The sequence below is a fragment of the Ictalurus punctatus genome, chromosome 23 (genome assembly GCF_001660625.3).
Source record: "Ictalurus punctatus breed USDA103 chromosome 23, Coco_2.0, whole genome shotgun sequence".
Classification (NCBI taxonomy): Eukaryota; Metazoa; Chordata; class Actinopteri; order Siluriformes; family Ictaluridae; genus Ictalurus; species Ictalurus punctatus.
This window is the reverse complement of record NC_030438.2, coordinates 4,775,859-4,803,267: the sequence shown is the minus strand read 5'-3', so window position 1 is coordinate 4,803,267 and position 27,409 is coordinate 4,775,859. Positions and strand designations below refer to the sequence as shown.

General features: G+C 40.6%; 2 protein-coding genes across 4 annotated transcripts in view; one reads left to right on the top strand and one right to left on the bottom strand.

Moving 5' to 3' along the window:
- Positions 1–139: 139 nt before the first annotated feature.
- Positions 140–24,777, top strand: pan3 (poly(A) specific ribonuclease subunit PAN3). 2 transcript variants are annotated; one of them, XM_017453412.3, is made up of 18 exons: positions 142–797; positions 2,626–2,747; positions 8,168–8,240; positions 8,329–8,399; positions 9,005–9,149; positions 9,246–9,475; positions 9,567–9,671; positions 10,730–10,787; positions 11,086–11,247; positions 11,365–11,481; positions 11,954–12,055; positions 13,547–13,712; positions 16,251–16,338; positions 16,557–16,696; positions 16,860–16,989; positions 21,079–21,143; positions 22,274–22,412; positions 22,515–24,777. In XM_017453412.3, the coding sequence occupies exons 1-18, from the start codon at positions 437–439 to the stop codon at positions 22,653–22,655; spliced, it is 2,415 nt and encodes an 804-aa protein (XP_017308901.1). In that variant the 5' UTR covers positions 142–436; the 3' UTR covers positions 22,656–24,777. The 2 variants fall into 2 exon arrangements, 1 of the variants encoding a protein (XP_017308901.1); XR_008393329.1 differs by lacking the exons at positions 22,274–22,412; positions 22,515–24,777 and having other exon boundaries at positions 140–797; positions 16,557–16,716.
- The window catches only part of flt1 (fms related receptor tyrosine kinase 1), a 30,717-nt gene continuing 26,676 nt past the window's right edge, over positions 23,369–27,409 (bottom strand). For both annotated transcript variants that reach the window (XM_017453409.3, XM_047150359.2), the window contains exon 30: positions 23,369–27,374. In XM_017453409.3, the coding sequence (XP_017308898.1) occupies positions 27,212–27,374 (163 nt within the window). In that variant the 3' untranslated portion in view covers positions 23,369–27,211. The remainder of the gene's footprint in view (positions 27,375–27,409) is intronic.

Below are 27,409 nucleotides of genomic sequence, written 5' to 3'. Positions count from 1 at the left end.
TTAACTGATCAGCATTTCATAATGGGCCTGCATTTTTAATAAGCTCGATGCTTGCGGAAAATGTGCTTGTTTGTTTGTTTGCGCTTTAATTGAAGCCCTACTGAGCCCTGGCACTAATTGCAGCGCTACCCACAATGCACTGCGGCGCTGGTTTGTGCTTTAGCTGAACGGAACCCGAAAACAACAACAGCGTGATCAAAGCTGAACAACAGCGCCGAGCTGCTTTCTTTCTTTTACTTTTTCCCCCTCTTTTTAAATTTACACGCGCACAGCGATCATTTCCGAAGCGTGATGGCCGCCTGACGGTTCGGTCTGGATGATACGGTTGGTTGTTGTTGCCGTTTTTTCACGCGTTTGGCTGGAATTAAAGTGTTTTAGGACTCCCTATGTTTGAGCGTCTTCCGGCGACGGCGGCGGTGGCGGCATCAGCGGTGCCATGAATAGTGGACTCCCGGTCTCGGCTGCTCCGCTCGGCGGTGTCGGAATACCGGGCGTCAAGGTGAAATTCTGTCGTTATTACGCGAAAGACAAGACTTGCTTTTATGGCGACGATTGCCAGTTCTTGCATGAGGATCCGTCCGCGGGGAGTGTTGTGCACGGCGGAGGAAGCGGCGGCAGTCCGGTGACTTTAGCCCTCGCCGGCGGGGCAGTGAGCTCTGCGGCGGCGGCTGTAGCAGGGTATACGCTCTCTGGGAACGCAGTAGCGCCGTGTCCTAGCGGAGCTCCGGCGGGTGTGGCCAAAAAGAGTGATGCTCTCGGGCCTGCAGGAGCGGCTCTGGACGGCCAGTTATTGAGCAGTAAGTTTGAGCAATAAGGACAAACACCGAGTGAGGCCTAATAACGCGCCCTTCTGTAGTGTCGAGACCTGACGGGCCTCAGCCGGGCTGCTGTACAAATCGAGGCCGGGGATTCAGCGAGGCCTAGTTTCACCCCCTTTACTCAAAATAACGATGAGCGGAAACGATACACTGCGGGTTGCCTTACAAACGCAGGGTAGTCATGGGTGAAAACTCAACGAATTAAATACGTTTAACATTTTTCGCTGTGTACACACACACACACACACACACACGCACGCGCGCGCGAAATCAAACTGCACGACCTGTCATTGTTTCCAGTGAAACTGAACGGTCGAATTTAAAAATGTAAACATGACGATAACGCACATTAACCAATATATTGTTTGTACGTTTTTGTTGTTTAGGCTAACATGTAGTTATACTTGAGGATTATTTTTTCTTTTACCGCGCAATTGAACAAAGTGTCAAGACTATTGCAACATCAGATGCAGAAGCTTTGTGTGTTTTCTTCGTGTTTGTAACAGTGTAACCGTCAAAGAGCCTTTTCTTATTAAATAGTTGCTGCATTATCTAAACTTCTCGCATTTATTAAAAAAAATCCCAGAAATATATAATTATAGAATTATTTCGTGTACACGACGTTGTTTTGTTTTTAAGAATGACTGCGAAAGCTTAGCGCGTGACGTCAGAGGCTAACAGAGCGCTGATTGGCTGATGAATTCGTTTCGCAGGTTTACCCTCGAGCTGTTGCTTCTTTTTTCTTTCTAATAACATGAACACTCACCCTCTTTCTTAATATTAAAAGAAAATCGATGGATATTTGATATAGATGTGATTTATTATTTCTTCCCAACCAAATGAAACTAAATCAAGTCGGAATCTGAGCGCCAGTACTTGAACCCTCTTCCAGTGTGAAGGGTCACATTTTATTAATTCACCAATTAGTGCCATGTTGAACTTGATGGCATCCTTGCATTATAATTTAGGTTGCTTTTTTTTAATATTTATTTTTATTTAATTTTTTTATAAAGAAGAAAGTAAATTTCCCAAGGCAGAGAGTAAAATCTTTCTCCATGATTGATGAGCCTGTTTTAAATTTTTAATGTTTTCTCTTGTTTAGTTCCAGTATACACTTGGGGCTTGATGGCAAAAATATACTGTGGCCAGACTTTGTTCGTTTAAAACAACTGCAAAATAGATTTTTCCCCCCCCTTTTTTTTTTTATTTATTTATTTTTATTTTATTTTTTTTTTTTTTAAATACGAAGTTTCTAGCTGCATAATATCTGCAAACTGTACACATTAACATATTGTATGTTATGCAGTTATGTTATTACTACTTACTATGCACAACAAATGCACTGTATGTTAATGTAGTCTTCATCTGGATGCTTTAGATTTGCTAATGACTGTGAAAAACAAATAGTTGGCAATTAAAATTTTCCCTACAGAGTTGTGGAGAAAGATGAATTACTAGCAACTTTGCTAAATACCCTGAGTCAAATAAGCATGTATGATTTGACTAATTGACTCATCTAGACTTGAAAGCGTTAAAAGTTAAATATTAAATTGTTTGCCGATTTCCTTCAGGTTCTTTGTAAGACACTGAAATTGCACCTTTAGATGCAGAAGCAGAATATTCTGCACTTTCAGGCTGCTGATTAAAAAAAAAAAAAAAAAAAAGTTTTTGCATGCTGTACAAAATGTGTTCAAGGTTAAATGTGATATTTTACAAAAACAGCCCAAGCAGACATTCTGGCACAGGTAAGATCTGTCAATTTAGCTTTTTAGATTTTAAGTGGTTTGTGTGCCTTGTGTCATTTCAGTCGCTGGTATGGATGGCGGAGCGCTCAGTGATGCAAACCTGACCAACTCCTATTTCAGCAGCAGTTTTATTGGAGTCAATGGCTTTGGAAGTCCAGCAGAGTCCAAATACTCAATGATGCAGGTGTGTATACTTCCTGTTCATTCATATATCCACAGTGTTCTCACTGAAATGTTGTCATACTTAGGAGCTGTAATGTATTAAGGACAATATTGGAGTCTAGAAATATTCACAGATCAGCCATAACATTGTGAAGTGAATAACATGAACATGTTACTATGGTACCTGTTAAGGGATTGGATATATTAGGCAGCAAGTTAACAGTCAGTTCTTAAGGTTGATGTGTTGGAAGTTGTAAAAAAATGGGCAGGAGTAAGGATCTGTGTGACTTTGATAAGGGCCAGTTTGTGAAGGCTAGGGTCAGAGCATCTTAAAACAGTAGGTCTTCTGGGGTGTTCCCGGTATGCAATAGTTAGTACCTACCAAAAGTGGTCCAAGGAAGGACAACCGGTGAACCGGCATCAGGATCATGGGCCCCCAATGTTCATTGTTGTATGTGGGGTGCTAATGCTAACCCGTCTGGTCCGATTCCACAGAAGAGCTACTGTAGCACAGATTGCTGAAAAAGTTCATGCTGGCTATGATAGAAAGGTGTCAGAACTGCAGACCGTTCAGAGTGTCAGTGCTGATTGCTTTTCACCACAGAAAGCTCCTACGATGGGCACATGAGCATCACAACTGGACCATGGAGCGATTGGAAAACGGTGGCTTGGTCTGATGAATCATGTTTTCTTTTACATCATGTGGCTAGCTGGATGCAGGTACGTTGCTTATCTGAGGAAGAGATCGCACCAGGATGCACTATGGGGATTGGGGAAAGGCAAGCCGGCAGAGGCAGTGTGATGCGCTGGGCAATGTTCTACTGGAAAACCTTGCGTCCTGGCATTCATGTGGATGTTACTTTGACACGTATCACCTTTCTAAACATTGTTGCAGACCGAGTACACCCCTTCATAGCAACGGTATTCCCTAATGGCACTGGCCTCTTTCGGCAGGATAATGCGCCCCGACACACTGCAAAAAATGTTCAGGAACGGTTTGAGGGTCATGGTGTTGGCTCGGCCTCTCGATCCGATCGAGCATCTGTGGGATGTGCCGGACAAACAAATCCGATGCATGAATGCCCCAACTCACAACTTAAAGGACTTAAAGGATCTGCTGCTGACGTCTTTGTGTGAGATACCACGGTACACCTTCAGGGTCCATGCCTCGACACGTCCGAGCTGTTTTGGTGGAACAAGGCGGACCTGCACAATATTAGGCAGGTGGTTTTAATGTTATGGTTGATTGTTGTATAACTGAAGTACAATTTAATTATAATAATTATAGCTACAAAAAAGTCCTATTTTTATCCCTGGTCAGAACTGTGTGGGCGGATCTGATCGTGTATCGACAACTCATGTACAATGTTGATACCAGAAGAGTGTAGGAAAGGCAGGTAATGTGTTTGTTTTGTGCAAATTGTGTGTGGGTGTATTTTATATAAATGGAGCAGTATTACAGTTTGTGTACAGCTTTTCTCCTCTTCCGTCTAGTTTTAAAAGTTGATCAATAGAGCATGGCACTGCTGCAAGCAGAAGAAGTGCACACGTGTCTAGTTTATTTTAAAGCTCATTTTAAACCGTTTAATATCCTCTCATTGAACTGACTGACTACCACACAGTGGCAAATGGCTTATTAAACATTTAGGGTCTTTAAAAATTAAACAAACATAAGTTAGAGCTACTTTATTACCACACAAACTTCTAAAACATTGTGTATGAATGGGGGGGGGATATACATATACAGCCTTACTTGTGTGTGAGGTGTTTTTTTTTTTTTTTGTTTGTTGTTTTTTTTTTTTTTTTTTTTTTTTTTTTTAATTGGCCATTTGCCAGAATTCAGCAACCGTGACATCCGCAGGGTTTTCACCTACTGAAACACAGCTGCTCTCAGACTTTTAGTATGACATGTTGAGTCGTAATGCCTGCATTTAACGCCTTTATTCTGCACCTTTTTATAAACTCTTTAATGGGTAGGTTACGGGTGTGCCTAATTCATAGATCTCTCTTACAGTCCCCTCTGAAACAATTGGAAAAGCAAGGCCGATTGTTTACTTGTTTTGTTTTTGTTGTAGACTGAAGACATTTGGGTTTGAGATCAAAAGCTGAATGAGAAGAGAGATTAGAGTTTCAGCTCTTCTTTCCTGCTATTTATATGTAGATGTGTTGAAGGACATAGGACTAGGGCTGCAACATCTAATCGATTAAAATCTATAGTAATCGATAATTAAAATAATCAATAATAAATTCCCTTATGGATTAGTCGGGTCTGTGACGTCACTGTGGATAACCCCCGCCAGTGACGTCACTTCACAGCGGTGAAAAACGCATTTTTATGAATAAAACACATCTGGAAAACAGCGGTGGTTACAGAGTGAGCTGCTGTGGGAAAAATGCACGATCCAGATCGTCCAAAACATGAGTGTTTTTATATTAAGCGCTTCAAACAAACTCGTAAGTGTATGAATGTGGCTTGTCATGACAGATGCGTATGCTGTTTAATGTGTTCCAGATATGTTTTCTTCAGCGTGGAAATTACATTTATACCTTTTTTATATCCTTATCTGTAAATGTTAGAAATTCACGCCAGTATTTCCATTTTACATAAAGGCTCGTCCTGACCGCGAGTGAGTCTCTGTTATACTTCACTGAATGAGCGCGAGTCCACCCATGCGTGTCAAACAACGCCCGATAGAAAGGAAGCGCAATACCTCTGACTGAAATATTCATTTTGATCTAATATGTTGTTGATGCTATATATAGAAACAAAAGTAATATTTTTTGGCGAGTGGTAACAGTAATGGGGTTATAACAGGTCATTGTATATAAATTTAAGACGTGTCATACATTTACATAATAAAGTAACATGTTACTGTGTTCAAATGAGTGAATGTGTGTGTTACAACATTCAACCCCTTACCAGTTAACACTTAGTTGGTGTTTTAAAGCATTTGATTGATATACACTATTGATATAGTGATATAACTTCTGCTTTAAAGCTTGTGGACAATCAGCTGTTTTTTTTTTTGTTTGTTTTTTTTTTTTGTTTTTTTCCAAAATGTAATGTTAATATTTAAAAAAAAAAAAAATCCTTTGCACAATGTATAGAATAGCACACACGGATACATTTAATACATTTTTCCATAGTCTTCAATTTGCACAGCGTTTGAAGAACAACATTGGGCATAATGTGAAAACATGTTTTTTAGGGGAAAAAAAATTACAGAAAATAAAAATTGTCCGTTTAATCCAACTAATCGATCAATCAAAGAAAGAAAAAAAATCGACAGATTAATTGGTTATCAAAATCGTTAATTGTAGTCCTACATAGCACATTTTGTATCAGACCATCCAATTTGGAACAGGTGTTTCTTGTTACCCAGGTGTGTCCCGTTAGATTGATTGTTTAAATAATAAATAGCTCTGAACATCTACTTTGTTTTAGCCTTCAGTTTTACTTATGAAGACTGCATTTGTTGTTAAATAGGATAAACCAACATGAAGACCAGAGAGCTGTCTATGGGAGAAAAACTACCCATTTTGAAGCTGACAAAGGAGGAGAAAATCGGATGCATTGCACAAGCATTAGGCATAGCCAATACAACAATCTGGAATGTCCTATAAAAGAAGGAAACCCCTGGTGTACTGAGCAACAGACACTGAATGGGTAGGCCAAGGAAAACGACAGCGGATGACACATTGTGAGAGTTGTGAAGAAAACCCCTTTTAAAAAAAAAAAAAAAAAAAGTCAGTGACATCACCAACAACCTCCACAGGTGAAGGGATCACAATCCACCGTTTGAAGAAAGCCAGATTGGAATTCACAAAGAAATACAGAGATGAGCAACAAATGTTCTGGAACCAAGATTAACTTGTACCAAAGTGATGGAAAGTCCGGTGTTGAGAGAGAATCTTCTCATGATCCAAAACATACAAGCTCTTCTGTGAAACGTGGCGGGGGTTGTGTCATGGGTTGGGCTTGCATGGCTGCTTCTGGAACAGGCCCACTAATCTTTATTGATGATGGAACTCCTGATGGTAGCAGCAGAATGAATTCAGAAGTCTACAGAAATGTCTGCCAGTTTACAGAGAAATCCATCTAAATTAATCAGGATAAGCCACGGTAAAATCCCGGAAATGCACCACAAAACACCAAAACAGTTTGGTGATACCAGTGAATCACTGGCTTGATGTGATTATTGCAAGCAAGGGATATGCAACCAGATATGTGTTAAGTCTTGAAGTAAATGAAAGTAAATCTGTTCCTATACTTTTGATGGGTGGTCTGAAAACGAAAGGTTCTGTTTTAATGTTGTTTAACACGTAAATACCAGGAAATTAAAGCTAAAATAATAATCTCACGTCTCATGTCTATCTTTTGGTAAACTCGAATGTCTTTGGTGTAGAGCACCAACAAATTGACCTGATCCAGTGGTTTCGGAGGAAACGGTATCTCTCTTACGTTTTTAAGCTTGATATTCTGGTTTTGCTTCTGTTCGAATCAGATTCTCATTTCAATATGAGTCATTTTAGAGCTGGACAAAGAATAATCTGAAAAATCAGTTGAAGTTTCACTGACGCAAACACCTCATTTTATCCATGATGCATTTTTTTAAAAAAAAACACGTTTCCCCGCTCAGAGATTATAATTTCCATTTTGAGTGTTCTGCTGTGTATTATCAACACCATCAGCATGTCCAGCTGTCTGAAAAGGGGAAATACACACACACACACACACACACACACACACACACACACACACACACACACACACACACACACACTCTCTCTCTCTCTCTCTCTCTCTCTCTCTCTCTCTCTCTCTCTCTCTCTCTCTCTCTCTCTCTCGCACGAACCAGTGTCAGAACTTTCAGAGAAACTACAAGACCGCACTTTTCTGCTGAATTTTTTTTGAGCATTAATTAGGGGAAAGTTTCTTTAAGATACACATCAAAAAGTAAGAGTGCAAATTTCCCCCCCTTCGTTCATGTAGTTAAAGCAGATTGTATAAACACAAGTGTTTATAAGGCAAATAATAAGTTTATAAGTGTTTTTATAGGCAAATAATCAGCTTCACCCCGTTAATGGATTCATTTCATATAAGAGCGTGACGCAGTGTTTAATTCATGACGTTTCGCCCGACACTGGACCCTGCACAGTAGGTCTTTAAATTTAAAGTGGCGTTGAGGGTTAAATTGTCACTATAACATTCATTGACGAGAAACTTGGTACAGATAAACATGTAGCAAGAATATAACGGCTTAAGGAATCATCATGATGTAAAAGTCATGGCATGTATAATATTAATTCATGTTCAAGTGGGTTTAGTTATCTGAACAAAGTTTCTCATGATGGACGTAAAATTCACGTGCTTGTCAGTATGAACACGCACTCAGATACCAGACTGATGCTTATTAATTGTGTGTGTGTTTGTGTTTTTAGAGGATGACCAGCAGCAGCAGCTCCCCGAGTCTCCTTAACGACGGTGCCAAGAATTTCAGCCACAGCGCTCATGGTGAGCCGCAATCTGCTGTTTGCCATTGGACCATAACACTGTTTATTGGCTTTGAAACGTCCCTCACTGCACGCTTTTCTTTTTGCAGATCCTGTAAGTTCCCCCACTTCCTCCCTGTTTAGCGACTTTGGTGCTTTGAGCATAACGCAGAGGAGGAAGGTAAGCGTTTTTAACACGTGGTTGTGTTTGGCATGATGGGTATAGAGGCTTTAAAATGTTTGTGTGCGCGGATTTTGTCATTTTCATACAACCCACAATTATCTGTATTATTTATTTCCAAACCTCAATAACACAAAAAAAAAAGAGTACAAATTTCAACTGAAATCTCATGAGGAAACACATGAATTGGCAGGCGTTAGGAAGAAGGATACAACATTTTATATAATTATTCCAAGAGAGTCATATCAGTTTCTAAAGTTTTTCTGTGTGTACTTTTAAAAAAAAAAAAAAAAAAAATTTTTAAAGAATTAATTTTTGACTCTTCAGCACAGTAAGGAGTGGGTTATTCCTTAATTATTCCCCTTCTAAACCCACTTTTTACGGTCAGTTCAGCAGTCTGTACTGACTAGCCCAGACTAACCAGAGCTCTTTCATTTATTTAGTATACAACCAGCATTATTCTCCATCCAGAAACTGCTATATAAATACATATTGTACGTTAAAGTGATCTGACCCAGCACCATTGTGGTACATTGTGTTAATGTACAGTATGAATGGGGATTTCTTTTTTTTTTCTTTTTTTGTCGTCGTCTTCTTTCATGCAGGCTCCTAACCCCGCTGCCACAGAGTTCATCCCTAAAGGAGCACCACGCATGTCCACTATGTCCCAGGCGGCCGTACCGACATTTCCCTCGCCACTATTCCCCCATCCCGCTCTGAGCGGCTCAGCCGCAGCAGGACTCGCACCTGGTGAATATTTCTCTCTCTCGATTTCCCCCTGACGACTCCTCACATTAATGCTAGAACAATTCACACAGACGTTATAGAGAGCCTTTTCTTCCACAGGTATGTCTTTGTCTGCTGGGTCGTCTCCTCTCCACTCGCCCAAAATCACTCCCCACACCTCACCCGCCCCCCGGCGCCGTAGCCACACCCCTAACCCCAACCCAGCCAATTACATGGTGCCCACCACGGTGTCGGAGCAAGGAGGCGCCGCCCACATCATTCAGAAGGAGACCGTTGGAGGAACCACCTACTTTTACACCGACAACACCCCTGCTCCCATGGCTGGAATGGTACGGTTCAAAGTTATGTCTGTGTCAAGCTCTGGTGATGTTCGTGATTATTAATTTTGGCACATAAATAATTGGCTTGCTGTCATGTTAGGTGTTTCCAACGTACCATATCTACCCACAAACAGCACCTCATGTGGCGTACATGCAGCCCAAAGCCAACGCTCCGTCCTTCTTTATGGCTGACGAGCTCAGACAGGTATTCACCTCTTATCTTTTCTTCATACCGTTACCTGTAGCAGAGCTTTAGTGGCTGTGACGCATCCATGACCAGAAGACAGGCCCTTGGAAGACAGTAATACTGGGTTTAAAACAGTAACCTGCACTGATGTCACTGTACATTCACTCTGGCAGCAGCTTTTCACTAGACTTTATTATTATGGTTGGGTAAAGCTGCATGATTTCAAGTTTCGCCAAGACACTACAGAGGCTGACTTTACACCAGCATCAGCAAACCCTTTATTTCTTAAATAACCAACACTCACCGCCACATTACTGCCAACAGTGGCAATTTCCATTTGAACAGAAGTTTATGATTTATACATATTTGTTCCCCTCAATTTTTTGCAACTTGACGACAAAGTTCCTCGCTCTCACAATTTCACTTCCTTCCAACTTTTACTTCACATCTCATTAAACTAGCCATGGTTTTATCTTTTTCTGTATTTCATTAGATACAAGTCCTATTCGTACTGTTATTTGAAGTGGAGGTGCGGTAATGTCAGAATTATCATAATATCTCAGTCCCGTCTGAGAGGATGCACTCTAGTGCTGTAGTGAGTTTTGTGACGACAAGTTTTATATTTAAAAAATAAAGTCTTAAGATTGTGTTTATAATCATAATGAACTTTTTCACACTATCCGTTGTTGCCCAGATGAGGACGGGTTCCCTTCTGAGTCTGGTTCCTCTCAAGGTTTCTTCCTCTTAACATCTTAGGGAGTTTTTCCTTGCCACTGTCGCCACTCAGTGGCTTGTTCAGTTGGGATGAATCGAATAATATATATATAGATTATACATAAATATGTATGATCTCTTTGGGAACTAAACTGTTTGGCATTTCACTGTTGATTCTGCATTATCTGTAATCTTAAAATAAAGACAGGATGTAGGTCCTTGTGAGAAATATAGAATGTGGTGATGCAGTTGTTCGGATGTGCATCATCTCAGTAGCATCGAAACCATGTTTTGATATTATAAACCTTTTTAAAATCAACCCTGTGACCTAATCCTAACTCGTACTCGCTTTTATTCCTCAGGAGTTGATTAACCGGCATTTGATAACGATGGCCCAAATCGATCAGTCTGAGAACTCGGGTAAGCACAATGCAAGCGTGTACTGCTGGTGTTTGTGTCCTGAATGTTGCCTAATCCTCGTCTCTGTGGTTCATGGTGCTGTCTGAGCTGTCTGTGGTCAATGTGTTTTGTATTCACCTGGTGTCTGAATGCAACCACATCCTCTGTCTGGCATGCCAGATGGACTTTTTTTCAGAACTGTAACCATAAAAATGTTGTGTATGTGTGTACATATGAAATTGAAGGAAATGTCTTGCTTCAGTTTTGTTTAATTCCTTTTTTTTTTTTCTTTTTTTTTTTAAATTATTATATTTATTAGGAGTCCCATCTGAGGTGGACAGCTACCATAGCCTCTTTCCCCTAGAGCCTCTTCTGCCCCCAAACCGCCTCCAGAAAACCAGCAACTTCAGTTACATCACTTCCTGTTACAAGGCGGTCAACAGCAAAGATGACCTGCCGTACTGTCTCAGGAGGATACATGGTGCGAAATGTGATCTAAACCAAATACTTACGAGCAACGAGATACTCATACGGATTAAATGCATGATTTTGTACGTGACTGAGCATTACACGTTACAGCATGTGCAAATGTTTGCAGGCTTCAGGCTGGTGAACACCAAGTGCATGATGCTGGTCGACATGTGGAAGAAGATCCAGCACTCCAATGCTGTCACGCTGCGGGAAGTCTTTACCACCAAAGCTTTTGGAGATCACTGTAAGCATGTGTGCGAATCCCTTTTCCACTAACAAGGTGCTGGAGCTGGACCCAAGCTCCCCTCTTGACCATCTAAAACACTATCAAGAATATGAATCAATTGCTTGAAAACATTAGTAATGGCAACATAAATTTCTTTTGGACAGCTATAAACACCCAGAGTAAATAGCTGCATACGTGTTTCCATCATAATAGGTGTAATTGATGTTTTTATGGATGCTGATTTTCAGTGAGTATGTGTGCTTGCACGGGTTTCCTTCGAGATGCATGAAGTTCACCATTCATGAATCACCCAACATTACCTATGGCTTTTAAGCTGGTGGACACGTGGTCCAGTTTGCAGGTTCCCTAAACCATTAGCAGCTCCAGCACTAGTTGGGACTCTGTGATGAGTGTTGTCTATTGTGAAACAGCTAGTTCTCGTAATAGCTTGAAAAATTGGTGCCGAGTATTTGTTTACTTGCGTTCACAGCGTTGGTGTTCTCTTACGACTTCCATGCCGGTGCTGAGACCATGTACAGCAGGCACTTCAACGACCCGACGGCTGACTCTTATTTCACCAAGAGGAAGTGGGGTGAGTTCTTGTTCCACACCCAGAAACGAAAAACAAGCCTGTTGACCACCAACAGCCTCGCTGATCTTATTAGCTGCTGTTTGAATAACTGTGAATAAGTGAACCACAGTTGACCTATTTATTATGTTTAGCTGAAACCACTAAAGTGAAAAGGATATTGCACAAGAACTTTTTTTTTTTTTTTTTTTTTTTTTTTTTAAAATAAAACACTCCTCCTCTAGCAGCACCAGGGTATATGTGTGAACGAGACAGAGCTCTCGGACAACGAAAACATCCTTACTGTTTATTCTCGTGTTTGTGAGGACACTCTGACAGCAAGTATTTTCATAAGCACGCCTGCAGTGGTGTGTGTGTGTGTGTGTGTGTGTGTGTAAGTAGAGCGAGGAAAGAGGAAATTGTGGTTGAAACCGTTCCTGTGCCAGGTGGGGTCTGGTACCTGCAACAGTAAGAGTGATGGAGGAAGCAGAACTCCTCAGTTTCTGCACGCTATTCACCAACTATGCTGGAACCCGAGAGTGGAAAAGGAGATTGGATAAAAATAGTATATTTTGCAGAATGCGAACATGATATGCATTGTAGTCGGTTAAAAATTGGTCACCGTTTACAATCAGCCATGCTCACAGAGCACAAAAGGTGACACAAAAGGACTGTGCTTTTATTATTTTTTTATTTTTTAGTAATCATTTGCATGTTGCAGTAGGATACTTTGATGATGCTGATGATAATTAATAAATGACCTTTATACTCTGTGATTCATCTGATAACTGGCTGCATGTTAACGAGGTTTATTCCACAGCAATGCTGAACTCGTACCTGGATCATTAAATTCCTAACGGCACAATTCTGATAGCAGTGATGTATCTCTGGTGTATAACTGCACGTTCCGTTGTGCGATCGCTTCTCGTTGCTTCACGATGTCTGTGTGGCTGAAGCAGAACGGTTTTCTAAGGGAAAAGATGTGTGTACGGTGAAGCGGTGTAGCATCCCAAACGGAACACCTGAACGTTGTGTTTTTTTTTTTTTTTTTTTTTTTTTTTTTTTTTTTTTTTTTGTTCCCTTCAGATTTTTCCCATCTGCAGTTGGTTTTTGCTCACGATTGTGGAAGCAGCAGCATGAACACATTTGAAATGATGCCGCAAGCGTACCATCATGCATACCGCACTGCATCTGATCCTATTTGGTTAGGGAAAAAAATGATCTTAACTCCTATCTACTGCGCTCGTGCCTCTTTCACCCTCAGTTTGAGGTCATGTGGTTGGCTTATAACCCTCAATAATCTGAAATCAGTACTCTGTTCAGCTTTTAAATAGGTTTGGCACATTTCTCATTTTCCATCACGCTTTTACAGTATCATGTGATCATATTCTGTCAAGGTATGGTTTTGTTCATTAACTGTGTGTTCTTGTATGCAACAAGGAAACCGGTGTACAACCCGGGGTAAGACTGTGTGTGTGTGTGTGTGTGTGTGTGTGTGTGTGTGCGTTCCTGTAGGTCCGCATGAGCCGCCTCCTCCTCGGCAACATGCCGGTCTGCTGCCCGAGTCTCTGATCTGGGCCTACATCGTGCAGCTGAGCTCAGCCCTACGTACCATCCACACTGCAGGCCTGGCCTGTAGGGTTATGGACCCCAGCAAGATCCTCATCACTGGAAAGACTCGGTACACATGCGCGCGCACACATGCATGACCTGGGACCACCTGCATCCACTTTAACATTGATTACATTCATACTTCAAGTAGTACTCAAATTAATTTACCTTCCTTCAATCATATAACAAGATGGCCGATTAATGAAATAAAATTTTAAAACATGCTAATTCTATTTTATAATAAATGTCACACTTCTCAAGTACTGTGATCTACCAATTTCATATATATATATAATTAACACAATGCATGGGGGGGGCATTTTGTGAGCAGTTTTTAAAAAACAAAAAAAAAAAAAACATTTGGCTATACTCACTGAGCAGTTTATTCTAAATCATTAGAATGGGGAAAAGAATGGTCATGTGTGCGAGTTTTACCGTGTGGTGCAATAAAGAAACGTCCAGTTCTGTAAACAGAAACGTCTTGGTGGGGGTGGGGGTCAGTGGAGAACGGTTTGAGCTGACAGAGGCTACAATAATTCAGATAACCACTCTGTACAACTATACTGAGCGGAAAAGCATCTCGGAATGCACAATGAGGTGGATGGGCTCCATCTCTGTCAGCCAAAAACAGAAAGCTGGGTGGAGGGACTTAGCCTTGTATGATGAATCTTGATTTCAGCTGAGGCACACAGATGATAAGGTCAGAATGTGGGGTCAACTGCATGAATCCATTGTGTCAACAGTCCAGGCGGGTGGAGGTGGTGTAATGGTGTGGGGAACGTTTTATTGGCATATTTCAGGGCTGTTGATACCAATCAATCATGGCTTGAATGCCACAGCCTATTTGAAAATGTTGTTGCTGACCATGTGCATCCCTTCATGGCCACAATTTACCCATCTTCTAAATACTACTTCCAGCATGATGATGCACTGTGCCACAAAGCAAAATTGGTCTCAAACTGTGTTCATGAACATGATGATAATTTGTTCAATGTTCTTCATTGGTTTTGCCCGACACTTGCTCTGAACCTGACTGATCACCTTTGGGATGCGGTACAATAAGAGATTCACAGCATGAAAGTGCACCTGAAAAATCTGCATGAATTGTGTTCTGCAGTCAAGTCAACATGGACCAGAATCTCGAAGGAAAATAGTTTCCAACGTCTTGTGGAACCCGTGCCGGAAGAAAAGGGAGCAAAGTATTACTATTGTATAGTGTTTCTAATAAAGTGCTTGGTGAGTGTGTCATGCCAGATACATGGCTAGAGGAATTTTGTTTTTCCTTATATGGAAAATATTCACCTATTTTAGCTAGCAGTTGATATTATTTAATAGTTTCAGCAGTACTTTTAACACACCATACACTTTAAATGCAGCGATTAGATAACATCTCAAACGTAATGCTACGCTTGAAATATTCTAGCGATCCAGATCTTTCCAGTGTAGTGTCGAGGGCTTCACAGGAACTTCTCTTTGTTTCTGTTCAGCTGTAGGGTGAGCTCAGTGTTTGGGTGTTTATGGTCTGCTGGACACACACGCATACACACTTGCCATACCTTATGCACACGCGTGCACATGCTTAGCGGAAGAACCCACTTTGATTCAAGACATGTTAGTTTGGGTATGAAGTGAATGCAGAAGTTTTGTTTCGGTTTAGTTTTCTGTTCCTGAAATACCATACTGGACATGATTGATGCGTTTATGTAGTTGTAACTATGGTTACGCGCTGTGGCTACTCAAGGCTGTGATGGGCTTAGCACAGACACTCAGGAGGCAGTTTAGGTGAAAAAACTAGAAGTGTTTTAGTATGTGAAGGAAGGGGGATGGTGAAAGCGTGAGGTCTCTGGGTGAAGGTGGTGAGTGGTGCTGTCTTCCGGCATGGGGAGTGGTGATCTGGCTCGAGGTGAGACCCAGGGGGTGTGGCGCTAGCTGCGGGTATCGACCGAGAGTGCAGCCGGGCCAGGGAGTGTCGTCTTCGGCGCTGGCGTCTTCTCCGTCAGCGTCTCTAAGGTAAACTGAGGCATCAATATTACCACACACAGATGCGGAGCTCCGCCTCTCTGTGCTGCCATGGCCCTTTTTATATCCTCCCGTTGTATGCTGAACCGTGAGTAACTGCAGCTCCACTCATTGACTGCCAGCTGGGTGTGTTTCTGTCGCCCCACCCTGCAGCCCTTTGCTTCCCAGCGGACCAAAACACTCTGTGCTGAAGCGGAGCTGTCCGTTCAGCACCCGAGTGGCAGTCGTGCGAGGTTTTGTGCGCGTGGGCACGAGGTGGCTTAGTGGTCGACACGGTTGCCTCGCACCTCCGAGGTTAGGGGTTGGAATCCCTCCTCCGCCCTGTGTGCGTGGAGCTTGCATGTTCTCCCTGTGCTTTGGGAGTTTCCTCCCCCAGACATGATTGGCGTGTCCAAATTGTCCGTGGTGTGTGAATGTGTCCAGAATGTCTCCTGTCTTGTGCCCCGAGTTCCCTGGGACAGGCTCCAGGCTCCCCCACGACCCTGTGTAGGACAGGCAGTATGGAAAATGGCTGGATGGAAGTTGCCTATTAAAATTAGTTGAGTTGATTTTAATGTTGTATTTTTCTCCTCTCACTCTTGTTTCCTAGGTTACGGGTGAACTGTGTAGGTGTGTTTGATGTCTTAACATTTGACAATAGTCAGACCAACCACTTGGCCCTCATGCCCCAGTACCAGGTAAAACCAACATGCACCAGTGCTTCAAGGCCTTTATTACTAGCATGTGTTGTGAAGTGTATTATATGGAACCACACCTGCTTTCTGATCTCTCTCTCTCTCTCTCTCTCTCTCTCTCTCTCTCTCTCTCTCTCTCTCTCTCTCTCTCTCTCTCTCTCTCTCTCTCTCTCTCTGTGTATGTATGTATGTATGTATGTATGTATGTATCTGTGTGACAGCAAGCAGATCTGATCTCTCTGGGGAAGGTGGTGTTGGCACTGGCCTGCAACTCTCTGGCTGGCATTCAGAGAGAGAACCTGCAGAAAGCCATGGAGCTTGTGTCCATCAACTACTCATCCGACCTCAAGAACCTCATCCTGTGCGAAAGCCCTTTACCACGTAGCTCCACACACACTTTTACCATGGACTAACATTTTCAATTTCAGATATTATCAAAAAGGCTGTGGATTTAACGTCTGTGTATGTGAGTCTACGTGCAACATTGAGTGAAATGTGTGTGTTTCTTGACTCTGGGCCTCCAGGTACCTGCTTACGGAGCAAAGTCGCCTGCGTAGCGTCAATGACATCATGCCCATGATCGGAGCCAGGTTTTACACTCAACTGGATGCTTCACAGATGAGGAATGACGTCATTGAGGAAGATCTGGCCAAGGTAGCAAGATAAGGAGCCCTTTATAAGGGTTAAAAACTTTTTCCCGGTATAAATATGTTTACTACGCTTTATCCCACAGTGATCTTCTTATTCTATTCTGATTGGTCCGAAGATGTTGATTTAGTTTTATATAACAGCTGCTCAGACGGTAGTGCAATCACAGGTTTATATTAATGTTATTGCAGGGTTCATACAAGGTGCTTGAAGTAGTTGAATTTGGCCTTTTGAAATGTAAGTACTGGAAATCTTGAAAATAGCAACTTTTTTTTTTATTATTTAATGGCACTTTAAAAGTGCTTGAATTATTTATTGACTTTTTTTATACGACATCACGAAAAACTTTAAAGTGCTTATTTTCAATAGAACATGAATACAACACCCTGCTGCAGCCCCCCCCCCTCTTGATATTCATTCACTCGCTGTGATGGAGACAGCTCCAGTCCACTTTTCACTCATTTTAGCTTTATTTTTTTTATTGTTATTCTTGTGTGTGTGTTTTTTTTATTATTTTTTTTGTTGTTGTTTGTTTTTTTTTAACAAACCTTAGCTACTTTCCGTAGAAGAGTCACCAGTACTTCCGCGTGAGCATGAGGTCCTGCTTTCCTGCCGCAGGTACACTTGTCTCTGTGGCTATTGGCTATTCTGTTCAGTGAGGGGCAGAGAGAGGAGCAACACATTCAGTGTGCGAGGGAGAAAAGGGACATTCTGTCACTAACTTTCTCCGAGTGATTATTTTACATGTAAATATAGCTGACATCCAGTGTTGGGGTGTAGCTAACTAAAAGTAACAACGTTACTAACTTAACTACATTTTTCAGTATCGTGACCAAAGTGCTGCTATTTTAAAAATAGTGACGAAGTAACGAGTTACTTTTTTCAAACGGATAGTGATGTAGCGACCAACTGATACTTTTTTTTTTTTTTTTTCTCAATTATGATGGTGCACTTCATTGCATCTGTGGTGTGAACTTGCTTCATAGGAATTAAGAGCCTCACTGTAGCTCACATGGACAGGAAGTGACCATCTGATGGACACGTAAAGTGACCAGCCACAGTTTGTTACGTGATGTATGGGGCGGGTAAATGATGATACCATAATAAATAACACTGGAGTTTATTCTTTGATACAGAGAATATTACTGGCGCTTTGATGTTAATAGGCAGCACAACACAATGTTTACATGATGATGATGATGATGATGATTATTATTTATTGTTGCATGTATTATTGGCCTATTATTCATTCTTATTAATCATGATGGAGCGGGAGATGGCGACTGAATCCGGTAATGAGGGGACCAGTTACCCGTGGCCTATTTTGTTGTTCATGTGCCTTTAGGAATCAAATAATAATAAATCTTACACCTTTTTATATGTAATCTTCGCAAACCAAAGATTAAAATACTTTGTCCAGTACTTCGGGTATAATACAATACGACGTCCAGGAGTTCCAGCACAAATTTAAGGACGCATACAGAAATGAACATGTCCCATGTTAAATTGAGAAGTAACCTAATGTGCACATTATAAATTCATAATTATTCTGAATTATTTTTAAATTGTTTAATTTCTTTATGCAGAATTATACAGTTATCCATAAGCTGATACACAATCATGACCAACCAAAAATGTTTCCCATTTAAGTAGCTTCAGTGTCGTTGGCTACTTTTCCTTAGTAACTTGTAGTGTAGATCACTTTTATTTATTTATTTATTCATTCATTAATTCATTCATTCATTCATTTATTTATTTATTTATTTAAAGCTTGGGTAGCTTGACTGTAGCTTAACTACTTCAAACTATGAGTATCTTGTAGCTTGAAAAGCTACCGTTTGAAAGTAGCTTCCCCGACACCGCCGAAATCACAGCACAGTTGTTTCCTTCGTCTTGCGCGTATGATGACGATGTCGTGGTTGTGAATCAGGACTTTAGCAGTGCAGAGCAGCAGCTTGGAAGTGACTGGTCTTAATGGGTCGCGTTTAACGCGGCCCATTAATGCGGTCTTATTGGGCCACGCTTCATACTCGTCCTGTTGTCTGACAACAGAAAAATATCTAAATGAGAACAGCTTTATCGGAAATTTGGTTTTAAAGTATATTTTTAATTACAGTATATGAGCACAAAGAGTAAGAGGAAAGAAGAAGAAAGAAGCAAACGGATGTAAAGGGCTGACACTGGGCCGAATGCGAATACAACACTAATTGAACTGCTAATTAGCGCATGGCATCATTTAGCGACTTTCCGTTGAAAGTTGTTGGTATGTTGAGGTTATGGTGAAGACAAAGCGATGCATGGGAAATGCAAACAGTCCAACATGGCTGGAAAAGGGTGCCATATAAAAATAGTTTTTTTTTTTTGTTTGTTTGTTTTTTAATGATTATTATTATTATTACTAATCATTTATAATAATAATACTTTTTGGGGGGAATTTCAAAAGAAGAAATAAAGAATGTTTGAATGACAGCTCTTGTATAGTCCTTGCAAACAAAAGTAGTGCCTGAAATGTCCTGGAATTTTATTACGAAGCATCTGTATGAACCCTGGTTATTGTTTCTGTAGTAACGACTCATTTTAGAGGGATTTGTACGGTGGAAGCTCAAACAAGGACAATATACATAACGGTTGATTATGGTAATCTTTTCTGTAAGATCTTTATTTGCCATTTACGGAAGGAGTCTCATGTCAGCACTGTGTATCAGTCAAACGGTAACGCTCTAATCTTAACCCTTTCAGGTTTCTCTGTAACAAGACAAGCTGCATTTTATTTAGTCTTAGTAACTACAAGAGCACGAAGAAAGAAAGCTGGGAGTGTGTGTGTGTGTGTGTGTGTGTGTGTCTACATGCAGCGTAGAAGGGAGGGGGAGGTGTGATTACGGTTTTAAGGCTGTATACTGTATAACTGAGAAAACTGAGTGTGAAACTGCTGTGTAACTTAGTGCTGCCTTTAGCACCCGCATGTACACGTGGTGTTCCTGTACGCTCTTTTTTTATATATTTAAAAAATATATTTATTTATTTATTTATTTATTTTGACTATTAAACCTGGATAGAGCGCCATCAAATCTGATAAATGATCAGCTGTAAGCGTGAGCAGGGTTTTACTGGTCCTTGATGAAATAAAAACAAATTAATCAATTTTTTTTTTCATTTATTCATTCCAAGATTGAAGTTGGCTGCAGCTGGTTGGATTCACTGAAAACCCATGAATGAACATATGAGCAAAATAAAGTAGAAATGTATGTGAAAAATATAACCCTTGTTTTGTCCCTGAGACCAGATATTTTATGAAAGATGACGGAATCTGACGGAAATGTCAAATATTTTTTTTTTAAAAATACCAATTTTTAGGTCCGAATTGATTTTATTAATTAATTTTATGGTAGACGACGTTTTCACCATTTTGCGTTTCACACTTACTCAGCTTGCTGTGCTCCTGGATGGTGTTGGTCTTCTAGCTGCGTTTGAAACGGGACCCAAATGACGTTTACAGGTTTCTCTTCCATTTTTCTTAGCAACTAAAAGTTGTGAGAGTTGAAACCAGCGATCCGACATCCTGCATCATGTGATTGGTCTGAGGAAGTTACCGTCGTATCATTCGGGTGAATTCTGTCGCTCGGTGCGAATCTGAGTCGCCTGCGACGGACGCTAGTGAGAACGTAGAAACGCCGTGCGGACGTATAAGCTTTTAAGTCTGAGGTGATGAACACATGGCGCTGATCCCGTGTTTTACGTTAAGACCGGCTTGCGGTCTGTAACTGAATTGAAAAATGTTTCTAAAAAGAAGCCGTTATTCCGTTAAAGCGAGAAATAGAGCGAAGTCATGAACTACTAAAAAAATAAACTAGTGATGGGTAATTCTTCATTAGCAAGCGGAAGAGTTGACACGCAATCCCATTACAACCATTTCAGTTCTACGTTTTAACACTAGAACACGTGGAAATGGTTGAGGGAGATACTTGAGCAATTAACCATATGGTTAAGCCATAATTTGGAATGTGTGTTACCTTGATAATCGTGTGTTATCATGTTGTGTTGATTTATATTCGGTTTATTGACCTTTCTAACTGACATTTCTTTTTCCCTCCACAGGAGGTGCAGAACGGACGCTTGTTCCGTCTTCTGGCCAAACTGGGAACCATCAACGAGAGACCAGAGTAAGTCCTGCACCTCTTTTAGGAAGCGTGATCAAAAGGCAAGGAAATAAATCTTCCCTCTTTACCAGATTTGATCCCCCTCCCTTACACGCGCACACACACACACACACACACAAAAACAAACAAAATCATCCTTATGCTGGTATGAACAGGTTAGGGTTTAAGAATAAAATGATGCTAATCCCTGTTTGAGAGGAACAGGAAAACACACAGGTCACGTGTTTTAGTGCTCATGAATGCTTTATGTATTTATTTATTTTTTCAATATTTGAAGCACTATACTAAATAAAATTGAATTCGGGTGAATTTCGAAAGCTGCAGTGTGTACAGCAGGATGTGGGCGTGACCATACAGTTGTGCTGTGCACCCCTAAAGTTAATGACTGGAAATGAGCAATCATGGGCGTATATAAACAGAATAAAACGTGCAGTAAGGCTACATCCACGTTAATCCGTAAAAATTTGAGAACGCATGTTTTTCTCTACGTTTCGGTCTACACTGAGACTGAGCTTTTTGAAAATGCTCTCCCAAGTGGATAAATTTCAGAAACGCTGTTACAATGTTGTAGTGCGGACCGAGAAAACGGAGAGTTTAAAAACGATGATGTGTTTGTTTGGTTTTTTTTTTTATTTTTTTTTTATTTATTTTTTTAAATATCATGTCATGTGACCCATTCGACTCGAAACAAACAAGACGGCGGACGAGGTTGTACCGCAGTCATTGCGGCTGCGATCCAGTTTGATGTGTCTGTGCATCTGTGGGTCGGTCCACACATCTGTGCGTACAGTATTCTCATTAGTGCAATATCTCAAAAACGAGTGTTTGTAGGATTTATATGGAAGTATCTCAGTAACCAGCAGATGAACTGATTATTTTTTTTGTAGTTATCATTAATTACAATTTTTTTTTTTTTTTTTACGGAAATTGAGTATTTGGTGTTGGCTAGTTAACCCAAACGAACAACGTTAATGCAAGCATTTCTTCCATATTCAATTGTTTTTTTTTAAGTAGCTTTTTTCAGTAGCGGTCGTTCTGGTATCCAGTTGATGGAAATGAAACAGAGCCATGAATTCTGTTGGATCTTGGTTTTGAACGTGCCGTGGTAAAACGTCTCGTTTGAACTGCTGCAGATTCCAAAAGGATCCGACGTGGTCCGAAACAGGGGATCGCTACCTGCTGAAGCTCTTCAGAGATCACCTGTTCCACCAGGTGACTGAAGCGGGCACGCCCTGGGTCGACCTGAGCCACATCGTGTCTTGTCTTAATAAAGTAAGCATCTGTTTTTGTGTTTTTTTTTTTTTGTTTTTTTTTTGCTTTTTCTGTTAATTTCCTGTGAATTGTGTCATGCATGATTCCTTGTGTGCTCGTCAGCTGGATGCCGGAGTGCCCGAGAAGATCAGCCTGGTGTCTCGGGATGAGAAGAGCGTGCTGGTGGTGACCTACTCAGACCTAAAGCGCTGCTTTGACAGCACCTTCCAGGAACTGCTGGCTGCCGCTAACGGCTCGCTGTAGCGCCCCTCACAGGCATGGGGTGGGACTGCCTGAACCGGAGCACATTGCACTACAGTGAACAAAGACGGGCGCAGCTTTGAACAATCTTAACGGCCAAAACAAAGCCAGCTGGTTGCTCACCTCCAGTCAGATACACTGTCCTAAAAGGAAGTTGTACTTTTTTTTTTTTTTTTCTTTTTTTTTTTTTTTCCCTAAAGTGTATTTTTTTAGTTTTCCTAAACTCACAGCTAGCTGAATTCTGAACATGTTGACCGCTGTGATTAATTTTTTTAGACTTGGGGAACAACAACATCATTGTCGATAACAAACATTGACAATTTCCTGCTTTTATTTTTCTTGGTTTTTATTATATATTTTTTTTTCCATTGGAGGATGCACTAAGAATTTTAAGTTTTTCCTTTTTAAAAAAAAAAAAAAAAAAAATGAATAAAAAAAATCATGTGGGTTGTGTCCACAAGGTGACACAAGAAAAGGACGAGGACCTGGTTTCCGGGAAAAAAAAAGAAAAAACGATCTCTTCTGTAGGCACTGCGAGTTGGGACAGACCACTTGTCATGTGTGCAGAACCCAGACCGCTTTTTGCCTCCGCTGTCATTTAGATAGGGCAAACCGTTGTGCTTGTAAGAGGGGGGCGGGCCGGCCAAATCGCTAAGAAGACTGGCCGCTGTTTGAACGTGGAGTACGTGGCGTGGTATGGTACGTTCCCATCCCTCCCCCCCCAGCCCCCGCCAGCCGGGAAAGTGAGACTTTCCAAAGTCACATGTGATTGCAAAGAGAAGGTCGCTTCATTACTGCCTGGGTTCTCACTCTGTCCATGTAACTTTGGTGGCACTGACACAGGGGTGCTTTCTCTTGTTGCTGTATAAGACTTTATTAGACTTATGCAACCTCCATTCATTTTTAAAAAAAACAAAAAAAAATTATTTCCATGGATGCTTTTTTGCAACGTGATATGAATCAACAATTGTGAGAATTAATTTTTCTTTTTTGTTTCGTTTGTTGTCTTTTTTTTCAATCAGGCCTTTTAGGTCTGGAAAGGAACCAAAGAACTGGACCACATTTAGGAAGGGAACCAGTTCTGCCTCTGTGGAATGTCCTCTCCCTCTGCCCCCTTTTTGTGGCACAACTTTTTAGATTACGCTCACATTTTGACACTCACTTTTTTTTTTTTTTCTTTTTTTTTTTTTTCCCCTCCCTCACCCCATTCCTTATATCCTTCCATCATGATCTATAGGCTGGTGGTTGTTATTTGGACTGAATCGGTAGCTCTTATGTGATGGTTCTTTTCTTTTTCACACCCAGCTCTTGTGCAGTGATGCATGATGGGATTTTTGAGCTCTCAGTCTGATTAATACCAGTAAAACGTCTGGGAAGGATGGTGGAAACGGTGGGGTTAGTTTGGGGGATGTTTGAATTTTGGCTTATTTTTAATACCCAATTCTCACCTGACGATCATGTGATGGCAAGATGCTGAGAAAATGGAGCGTCCATCAGCAAAACAGCAGGTAACAGAGGGGGGCGGAGTGTTTTGGGGGTTGAGGATAAGGGTTTGGGGGCCTGGGGGTGTAGAGGTGGTTGTTTTTGCACTTGGAGCGGTTTTGGCATTCTCTCAGGACGACTCGACCCGAATTAAGCCAATGATTGAATGTGTTTTGACCCGTCATTGGTAACCCTTTCCAATCGTGAGTCGAGCTACAGTGGAAAAGGCGCGACGTGAGCAGGTCTGGCTGAGCCACACTGAACATGGAGGGCTCAGGATGGAACATGTTATACAGAGCTGATGTGAGGATGCTGTGTTTCAAATTGTACTTTTGTGGGGGTGGGGTTTTCGTGATAGTCAAAACAGCAGTGAATCTGGTGCCAAGCCTCTCTCCCAAAATCACACACTTGAGTCCTTCCATCGTATCCAGCCAACACACAGCTAATTCTCATATCATGTCATATCATCATGAATACCATGACCCTATACCCCAAGGATCACACTCCAGTAAAAATGTGCTAACACACCACACAAACACAATATCTTAGTACTTTTAATGCCCTACTTGTGTTTCATTGTCTCACATTTTGCAATATTTGTGTGTACAACAGTATTTTAATAAAGAATATAAAACTTTACAAAGTTCTCCAGTGTGTTTTTTTTTTTTTTTTTTCCTCCCCATGCAATGCTTATAATGTTGATTTTAATAGCAGTTATTTCATCTTGTTGCAGTCCGTTATGCTTGCAGTACAGATTCTATATTTCTAACGATTAAACCGTCAGTACTTTACACAGTGGCGTTAACATTCTTCACACTTAATGCTTAAAATGGTACTATGCTTATACAAATATACATAATGACTAAATGTATTCTTTTCTAGGAGCCTATACCTAGTGTGTGTGTGTGTGTGTGTGTGTGTGTGTGTGTGTATATATTTTATATTAGATGCATAGTGTCTTGTATACGTATTCACTCCCCTTGAACTTTTCCACTTTTTTTTTTTTTTTTTTTTTTTTTTTGGAAACTTTGAATTATATAAACCCAACACCTGCTCATCACTCCGAGACCAGAGAATGGTGAAGCATGGTGGTGGTAGCATGTTGAGTTACACTTGGGCTTTTTTCCTGCTCCTTGGTCTTTGTGAAACTGTTTTAGGAATGTTCTCGAACACACTCTAGGGCTTTCGAGAAACCTTTATATTGAGAGCACATGACACTTTAATTACACCGAGATCGACGTTAACCTCTGGTCACGCCACGTGACTTTTAATGGCATATGGTCACATCCGAACAACAAAATTCTTCTTCAATGACAAATTGAATGTTTGTTTATTTATTTATAAAATAGGACCGGTTTGGAAAAGTGGGGTGAATACTTATGTAAGGCACTGTACATTGAAGGCACAGTATCTTTAAAAAAAAAAAAAAAAAGCATCTGCATAAATACATACTGTACTAATCGCATAGCTAAGGCACTTAGTGTAAATAAATAAACCTGTTGTAGATGTCCAGCATTAGTTTAGGCAACACAGATTTGTGAAAATTGTGATGCTCTACAGTTTAACGTGATGCGTCTTCCCTACAAAATCTGTAGGCAGTGCACTTTATTACAGTAGATAAATGGTTTTAGCTGCTCAGTGAATATAAGAATTAATCGCGAGTAATGACAGTCTCTTTGGAAAGCTTCCTTTATAGGAGTAGTTTGTCATATTCCAAGCCCTCTGCTGCCTGCGAGGTGCACTTCTTTCCCCTTCAACTTCCTCTCGACTTCTCATTTCTTCAAATCACACTTCCTTGTTACTTTTCCTAGCTTCCTTTCCTGAAATCACATATCCTACTACGTATGTACATGAGGAAGGGATGTGACAAACGATTTAGTGGCTTAGTAAAAGAGACGCCCTTGCTCATAGAAGCATCAGTTTAAAGCTTGAGGAACTGCTGCACAGCTGCATGGCCCGTCACTGGTCAGAACATCTGTATTTAGTACAGGCTCAAGTGCATGCGTACAAGGAGTCTTCTATCTAGCATCATCTTATAAGCTCTCTGAATATTAAAAAATGTGAAAAGCAAAATGTTGAATTTATAATGGTTTACTAAAAAAAAAAATTAGTTTTTAAAAAGTTACTGCTCAATTGATTGGTTAACACAAAAAACCCCATGAATGATGTAACTACTTCTGCTTAGAGGAGAACTTAATAGAGCACGTGAGTCACTCTGGCTTACACAAAATTTCCTCAAAATATTAAATGCTCAGGTTTCGCCAAGCACAAACTTGTCGGTGTCCGAAAACGGTGTTTAATTTCATGTATGGATTTCCACATGCATAGAAAAAGCAGGGAAAGGTGCATGCAGACATCCCGGTTTGTTGCGTGCCTTGGACAGCGTCAGAGACGCTAGCGATATTTAAAAATATGTATTTTTTTACATTTCAAATGTTTGTATTTTGAAACGTCACCAAACATTCAGTTTGGAAATTAGCTTCATTTAATTTCACCTGGTTACCGAACTAACGTTAACCAACTAATGTGACGTATTATGTACTTTAAGTAATATGTATTTTAAATATTTGATATCTGGGACAATTTTGAGATAAAACGAGCATTAAAACACTTGGATTTAAGCGCAATTAATTAAGGTCGCTAGTTTTCTGTCCAGCCTTTCTGCAAATGTTTAACAATTCATAATTATCCATTTTAAAAAAAAACATCATTCTATCTATTCTTACTTACAGAAGAGCCATTTCATAGGCCTGTTTAAATAAGAATAATAAAAAACTAATTACCTAGATATGTTTACTAAATAATAATAATAATAATAAATAATGCAGATTTTGGCTAAAAGCAGATATGAGGATAATCATTAAATTGTTTAAAGCAAATGAGTCCAAGAGCTGCATTATTTATTTATTTTTTAAATGATTTGTGCAAAAGCATTCAACAGTGAAGTATTACGAACAATGTGTTCTTTCAGGATGTTCAGTTCAGAATGTTTCATCCTGTTAAAAAACCCCAGTTATAAACGTGTCTATAAACTCACTAATTGAATGCCCAGTCATATATTTAGGAGTGTGTGTGTGTTAAAGAGAAGGGTAGAGCAAAGCAGTGTTGTAGTCAGGAGGAGGTGCACCACAGGGGACGGCAGTGTCGTCGTTCTCTCCGCAGCCACAGGGGACGCCGCTCACACAGCGGAGTGCTGAACTGGCTAACATTCTCTCCTGGTGCTGGCTTTTCAAGAAGAACCTGCAACGAGTAGTAAAGTCATTATTCGACTGGTC